Source organism: Scylla paramamosain, chromosome 13, assembly GCF_035594125.1.
Source record: "Scylla paramamosain isolate STU-SP2022 chromosome 13, ASM3559412v1, whole genome shotgun sequence".
Lineage (NCBI taxonomy): Eukaryota > Metazoa > Arthropoda > Malacostraca > Decapoda > Portunidae > Scylla > Scylla paramamosain.
The window spans coordinates 8,189,514-8,197,572 of NC_087163.1; the positions used below are offsets into that span (position 1 = coordinate 8,189,514).

The following is an 8,059-nucleotide window of genomic DNA, read 5'->3' on the forward strand; positions in this document are numbered from 1 at the left end:
TTGTGTTCATGCCGCACCAAAAGTTTAATAAGAATTACTGCTGTCAAAGTTAATGTGAACATTCACCTTCACAACGATAATAAAATAAAATTATTGTTAGCAAGAGCGTGAAATTTTGTTCAGCATCTGTCCATTTTGAGTGTTATTGTTATTCTTATTACTATCATAATAATTACTGAAATGACAAATATAAGAATGATAATAATTATCATAAGGTGCATTGTTCTTTTCATACCTACAGTTCATCAAGCACACACACTCGGCCTCCCCTGAATGCTTCACTGGCATTCGGCTGCCAAGAGACGGTCACCATCTTTTTTTGGGTGACTACCTACAGTCACCCAAAAGGGAATACAGGTAGGTATTACACTCATTCTATCAAACTTTTAAATTTAATACATGAATCTGTTATTTTTGCACCAAAAATAATATACATACAATGAAGCTAATAGACATGATACCTCAAGAAAAATCGGCTCTCAAATCTAGCACACTAGCACATTTTCCGTCAACTTTCTTTTCGTCAACTCCGGTTTCCGTCAACTTTTACCTCGTCCCGTCGTCTTTTTCCGTCTGCATCATCAAACGGAAGTGATCGTCTTGACTGAGGAGTGTTATCGTCAACTTTTGTTATCAAATGAAAATCTATTGTTTATGATATAAAGATATCTTAAGTAAACTTTATTGTTAAAAAATAATAAATTAATAGATATATAAATTTTAAATGAAGAAAAATATAAAATCGCTTAATTTCATATGTTGTTACATTTAATTTGTGGATATATAACAGCAAAACAGTGGTTCGCATGACTCGATAGTTGTTTATATTTTTAAAGGTCTTTGTTTCTTTATTCCTCCACGCTGGATACCATGAATCAGCCTCAGTGGACACGTCTCACTGAGGAATTTCTTATAAAGAACATAATGAAGCCATCGCTGTCTCTGGGATCACAGAAATGACATCTATCTCAAGAAAGGCAATCTCTTGTTCGCGGCATACCAACCATGAACGTATCCATGCACGATTTTTTAGCTCGTTTGGCTCGTCTACGATTTACAAAACTAATAATAAAGTACAAAGCAGCGACTGCTTACCTATGCGCCAAAGGAGCCATGTTTGCTAACTGGTGACGAAAGTACAGACGAAGTGTGAGACGGGGTGCGCTCAAGAAATTATCGATTTTCAGAAAGTTGACGAAAAAAATTTGACGGGAAATGTACTAGTGTGACGATGCCTTTATGAGAGCAAGAGTAATGTTTCCCTTTAGCCGCTGGATTCGCTACCGTTGCGGCGAGAGTAAAAATATATGTAATATTGAATGGACTTACTTTAACCAACCTTGACTTCGACAGGACAACTTATCAGTTGGGCTTGCTGTTGCCGCCCTCATCCCACCGGCGTATTGTATCTAATATTATTCTTCAGAGTGTCAGTTCCCATCCAGTGTTATCTCTCATTTATCAACCTGACATGGCATAGAAAACAAAAACATCCCCATTTCTATCCACCTTCCATGATTCTTTACAACTTTTCCTTTAGTTTCTTGGTGCTACGAGTCTGAGCACTGATTCCACCACTCTGACCTTTATCTTCCACTACCTCGGGCCATTCAATACTTCACATGACAAACTCCACGCATCCCTTCCCTCCCTCCCTCTCTCTCCTGCTCCTCGAGACCCACGGGGAAATACTGTTCCTTGTCGTTCCCTCCTTGCATAGCAACGATGAGATCGGCTGAGGATATGAGAAGGGAGAGATGAGACCGGAGATAAGAAAGCTCATGAGAATATGGATGAGAGGATGAGGAGGGAGGAAGAGAGGAGGGATAGATGCATGTGAAGGGAAAGAAAAGGAAGCAAGAAAGGACATGTTTCTATGGGTATTTGAGGACGTGAGAGAGAGAGAGAGAAGGAATAAAGTGTGAGTTGCTAAGTGCATGGAAGTGAAGGGAGGAGGAGGAAGGAATGTAAGGGAGATAAGATTAATGCGCATAATGGTGACTGAAGTATTGGGAAAGCGCAGGAAGGAGATGCATGTAGAGACGGTTGAGGCGGGAGAGGGGGGAGAGGCAAGGAGGCAGAGACGTGCTTAAGTAGGGATGAAGGGGAGTGTCTCGTTTCTGCCTCCCTGTCTCTCCTCCCTCCGCCATACCTCCGAGGCGCACAAACAAACCATCATCAAAGGGAGGATCGGTATGACCTTGAGCGTGCTTACGTGGGTGATGGGATCTCTCTCTCTCTCTCTCTCTCTCTCTCTCTCTCTCTCTCTCTCTCTCTCTCTTGATATGGAAAGAGGGAAGGAATGAGAGACGGAAGGCGGGAGGGAGTGATACCATTGAGTCCAGTATGAATCAAGTTTATAACCTCCAAAATTACTCGGTAAACAAGTTAATAATACATCTTTATGTACCATGTTGATATCTTTTTAAAGGTGGATACTCGAGACAAGATAACGTTCGATGTTAGAATAAAACTATTAAAGACAATAATGACGACGACGACGACGACGACGACGACAACAACAACAACAACAACAACAACAACAACAACAACAACAACAACAACAACAAAATCAGCAACAACTACATCGATAATGTCAGTATCTTTCTTCTTGCTATATAAGAAAAAAATAATAAATAACAGATGGCATTAAAATTAATGTTCCCTAGCTTATCACACACACACACACACACACACACACACACACACAAAAGACATTACCTTACATCACATAACATTTTTATCTCCGGCTTGGCATTACACTTCTGATGGCAATGGATTGATAACGGTAATAAAATTGTAATGTTTTGGTTAGTGTCATCGTGATAGTAATGACTGGTGAAGGTGGTTGGGATTGCAGTGATGGTGATGTATAGGTATTACTGGTAGGTGTAGCGTTGCATGTGTGATGACAGTGGTGACCGTGTGATGGTAGCGCAGTGATGGCAGGCAGTGGGTGTCGTAAGCGTATAGTGGTGAGGAAAATGGACGATGGTGACGGTGTAATATGGCTGGCCGGTGGCTTCATAGCACGGCTCGATCACCATCAATCTTACATCACTGTTTTCATGACTTCGGGGAGCGGTGGAGAGGAGCGGTAGGGAGGCTAGCATACCCCCATCCCTCTCATTCTCCTTTCATTCCTCACATTTCCCAGGCGTGTCCTTGTGTCCTTCTTTCACACTCCCAGGGGCTTGGTCTGCCTTGTGCCCTGGCGGGGAAAAGGGAAGGGGGAGAGAGAGGGGAGAGAATGATGGAAAGGAAAAGAAAAAATAGGATGATGTGTGGAAAAGGGAACACCCACTCTCTCTCTCTCTCTCTCTCTCTCTCTCTCTCTCTCTCTCTCTCTCTCTCTCTCTCTCTCTCTCTCTCTCTAAGTGTCTCCAGCAAAGGCCCCCGTCGGACACAACTTGAGGCAGGGAGCGTAACATGAATCTGAAGCATGTATACTCATCTTACTCGGCAAGACACAATAATCATAAATTCCAGATTGAAAAGAAACTCATGTTGTTGATAAAGGTTTACGTTGTCATAATGTGTGAAATCAATTTTCTTGTTGACACTAAGTGGTTGTGAAGATTGAGGAGCAGGAGGACCCCTTGCTCTCTCTCTCTCTCTCTCTCTCTCTCTCTCTCTCTCTCTCTCTCTCTCTCTCTCTCTCTCTCCACACACACACACACACACACACACACACACACACACACAACATGAGTTTCTATATATTCTTCATAGTTTATGTTTAGTAATTTCCATATCTATTTATTTGCTGCACTACTCGTATTCGTAAAAGTGCACAAATGTATTTGAAGTCAGTCACGTAAATTCGTTTGAAATTTTGTCAAGTTGTCCATAAGATTTTAAAGAGAACGTTTCTTATCTCTTACGGAAAATGGGAACGAGCTTCAAAGCGAACAGGAAAAGCTTTCTTATATAAATACCGAGTGGTCGCTGCTCACTGCCGTGTTCATATCGAAGTCAATGAATAAAAAGTATCGAAGCTTATTGACGTGGAAATGGTCAGCCAGAGTGGCAGGTGCTTCAGTTCAGTGGACGAGGAAGCGTGAGCGGTGACAGGTGCAATTAGGTGATGATGTCATACAAGGTTCTTACTTTGTGAATCTCGGTGCCACCCTGTGCCACGAAACGAGTCCATCCCCACTGCTGTGTCTCCCACGGCATTTGTGCTTGGCGCATTCTCTCATGCTGTCCTGGCCGCGTTTAACGCTTTTGTTACTATGACAATGTGTACTACATTTTTTTTTCAGAATGAAACTAGAAACAATTTTTTTTTTTTTTGACAGTAGCTTTCTGTACAATACGATTCATGTAACAATCATATAATAAATACATATAGCAATATACTATTTCCCGGAAAGCAGTTAGCGGCAACTCTAGCGATGAGGAAACAAGAGGCATAAATGACTGATAGAGTGATAGGGTGTTCGGAATACTGCAGTTGCGAGGGCAGCATTGATGCAACATGACGCGCCTGGTGGATCTCGTGCTGGTGCTGGTAAGAAGGGTTCATCCAACCTGATCTTTCTGCATATGTAATAGGATATTCAACAGGGCAGCAGCTGACCACCTGATGAGAGGGAAACACATTGGAACACTTGTTACCGCAGCAAGCCCAAAGAACAGGGATTATCAAGCACGGTACTGTATTAATTTATGATGATGATGATGATGATGATGATGATGATGATGATAACAGTAATAATAATAATAATAATAATAATAATAATAATAATAATAATAATAATAATAATAATAATTATTATTATTATTATTATTATTATTATTACTATTATTATCATTATTATTATTATTATATTGTTGTTATCATTATTTATTATTATAATTATCACTATTTTAATATGTATATGGATTATTATTTTTATGATATCATTATTGTTATCAGCATTATCATTGGCATCATCATCATAATTATTAAAGTATTATTTTCATTGTTGCTAATGGTGGTGGTGTAATAATAGTGCTGCTATTATTATTATTGCTATTATTATTATTATTATCATTATTATTATTATTATTATTATTATTATTATTATATTCATCATCATCATCATCACCATCATCATTTATTGTTAACATTGTTGTTATTGATAATAAAATTGTTGTTGTTGCTGTTGTTGTTGTTGTAATACTGCTGCTGCTGATCATCATCTTCATCATCCCTCATACTCATTAAGGGAGCAAATCTACAAATTAAATTAAAAACTACAAGAATTGTTTGTCCTGTTCAAACATATGGAAGAAGCATTGTACAATACATAAACAATACAGAAAATGGGATTGTATGTATTTTTTTTTTATTTTTCATGCAAGTGCCACTGGCCAAGGGCAATTAAATAAAAAAAAAGGCCCACTTGAGTGCTAGTTCCCAAAGTAAGGCCAGATGGGATAATCAAATATTGGAGGATAAATGTCTTGAAGCTCCCTCTTGAAAGAGTTCAAATCATAAGAAGTTGGAAATACAGAAGCAGGTATGTGGTTCTAGAGTGTATCAGAGAAAGGAATGAATTACTGAAAATAGTGGTTAACTCTTGCATTATAGAAATGGACAAAACAGGGATGAGAGAAAGTAGAAAGTCTTGTGCAATGAGGCTGTGGGATGAGGGGAGGCATGCAGTTAGCAAGATCAGAAGAGCAGCTAGTGTGAAAATAGTGATAGAAGATAGCAAGAAATGTAACATTGTGGCAGTGAGAGAAAGAATGAAGACAGTCACTTTGAGGAGAGGTGTTGATAAGACAAAATGCTTTTGATTCTATCCTGTTTATGTGGAAACCCCCCATACATGTGAAGCATACTCCAAATATCGATTGATATGGCCCCTGTACAGAGTTAGCAACTGGGGTGGGTGAGAAAAACTGGCAGAGATGAATCAGAATGCCTAACTTTATTGTTGTTTTAGCTAAAGATGATATATGAAATTTTCAGTCTAGATTATTAGTGAGGGACAGATTGAGGATGTTCAACATAGAAGAGGGGAACAGCTGAGTGCCACTGAAGAAGAGGGGATAGTTCTCTGGAAGGTTGTGTCAAATTAATAGATGGAGGAATTGAACAATACTACATTTGCTCAGCTGCAATCTTTGAGAGACCTGAAGTCAGGCATTCTGTGGCTTGCCTGTTTAATTCCTGAAGGGTTGAACGTTTATGAAAAGATGTGGAAAAGTGCTGGATGGAATCATCAGCATAGGAAAGGATAAGACAAGAAGTTTGGTTTAGAAGATCACTGATGAATAATAAGAAGAGTGTGCATAACAGGACAGAACCCTGAGGAACACCATTGTTAATAGACTTAGGAACAGAAGAGTGACTATCTGCCATAGTAGCAATAGAATGGTCAGAGAGGAAAATTGAGATGAAGTTGCAGAGAGGATAGAAGCTGTAGGAGAGTAGTTTGGGAATCAAAGCTTTGTGCCAGACTCTATCAAATGTTTTTGATGTCTATGGAAACAATAAAAATTTCACTAAAATCCTTAAATGAGAATCACCAAGACTCAGTAAGGAAAGCTAGATCACCAGTAGAGGGGCCAAAATGGATCCCATAACATAACATTACCAGTAAATATGATCTTTCAGACAGCAAGAGAAAAATTGGCAGGACTCAAGCTTATCCTTGTCAAATTTGAAACAAAATTCTGCCATTAGGCAATTATAATATGCTTCAGAAAATAAGATGTTCTTTGGTATGGTTTACATTAACATATTGCATACTAGTGGAGTCAGCCAAAGACTTATCATGCCTTGCAGATGATGGTGAGCAGCATTCTGGCACAACGGCCCCTGTGTGCTGTGGATTGTTCCCGCTATGGTTCAGCTATGGGTAACCTGGGAGATGATCCTTTTGACTGTCACAATTACTATGTTTGCACCTCAAACACTACATATGTTGGTGACTCAGTGAGTTGCCCCAGTGGTGAAGCATTTGACACAAACAGCAAAAAATGCATGGACCCATCATTCCAAGGGTTCAGCTGCACTCCACCTTGTGAACGATGTACTTTTGACTGTGTTCAGAGTGTCATGAGCAAAGCAGCTCTAAGAATGTATGGGCTTGAATATTATGAGTGTGATAAGCATGGTAACATTGTAGCTACAATCAAATGTGATCCAGAAACTTATTTTGATGGGCAGGGATGCCAGGCAGACATTCATAAAACCTGCTCATGTAGGGCACCACACTGCAGTCATGATGATGTACGTAACAGCAGACTAAAGCCAGACTACTTTAACTGTACTAACTTTTATCACTGCAATTTTGAAGGGCTACCTGATGAAACCTGCCTTGACAGGTGCCCCTCAGGGGAAATTTTCTCACGGGTTGATCATAAGTGTGATCCCAAGGCCAAATGTTCGGCTCCTTGTGCAGGGTACGAGTGGCACTAACCTTAGCAGTCTGCTGCTGCTGCTGCCTCAAGAATTTTATCAGTATATCAGATTTAGACAGTTAGTTTTTAAGTCATAGTTTTTTCTAAAGAGTCCTTGTTACTTTAGTGAGGCAAAAGTTATGGACCATAACAGACATGTTTAGTAAATTATTTTATTTACTGAAACGAGTAACCATATTACTAACACACTTCACTATTGCTAATGAAAAAATATTATAACTTGTGTGCTAATTGAATAACCCTTTGGGTATGTTTCTTTTCAAAAGCCAGTATGTTACACCCTATATGATTGACACCCACTCAAGAGATTGCACCAGACAGATCAACTCTCTCTCTCTCTCTCTCTCTCACACACACACACACACACACACACACACACACACACACACACACACACACACACACACACACACACACACACACACACACACACACACCACTGTCTCTGGTGCACCAATATATGTACAAAATAAACTATCTCCCCCACTCAGCCACCACACAGTGATGGAACATCAAATGTCTGGATAATGGAAAAGTATGAAACAATAAGATTTCTGGAATCTGAGGTGAAAGGGTTAATGTAAGGAGACCAGCTGTGCATGAGAATATTTAAGGATAACATGAAAGAATGCTGATAGAG

At 39.6% G+C, this 8,059-nt stretch overlaps 2 protein-coding genes across 2 annotated transcripts in view; both read left to right on the forward strand.

The window, feature by feature from the left end:
- Positions 1-224: 224 nt before the first annotated feature.
- Positions 225-8,059, forward strand: part of LOC135106398 (uncharacterized) — a 294,459-nt gene continuing 286,624 nt past the window's right edge. Inside the window, exon 1 of the mRNA XM_064015380.1 lies at positions 225-357. The gene's annotated coding sequence lies outside the window, so the exon portion shown is untranslated. The remainder of the gene's footprint in view (positions 358-8,059) is intronic.
- On the forward strand, positions 4,370-7,856 carry LOC135106400 (uncharacterized). The gene is made up of 2 exons (XM_064015382.1): positions 4,370-4,513; positions 6,782-7,856. Exons 1-2 carry the CDS (start codon positions 4,481-4,483, stop codon positions 7,415-7,417), a joined length of 669 nt encoding a protein of 222 aa, XP_063871452.1. The 5' UTR covers positions 4,370-4,480; the 3' UTR covers positions 7,418-7,856.

Excerpts from the sequence above, each read along its gene's own strand:
- LOC135106400 (XM_064015382.1), top strand. The coding sequence starts at position 4,481 with ATGACGCGCCTGGTGGATCTCGTGCTGGTGCTG. Across the intron at positions 4,514-6,781 it reads TGGATCTCGTGCTGGTGCTG|ATGATGGTGAGCAGCATTCT; the intron begins GTAAGAAGGGTT and ends CATGCCTTGCAG.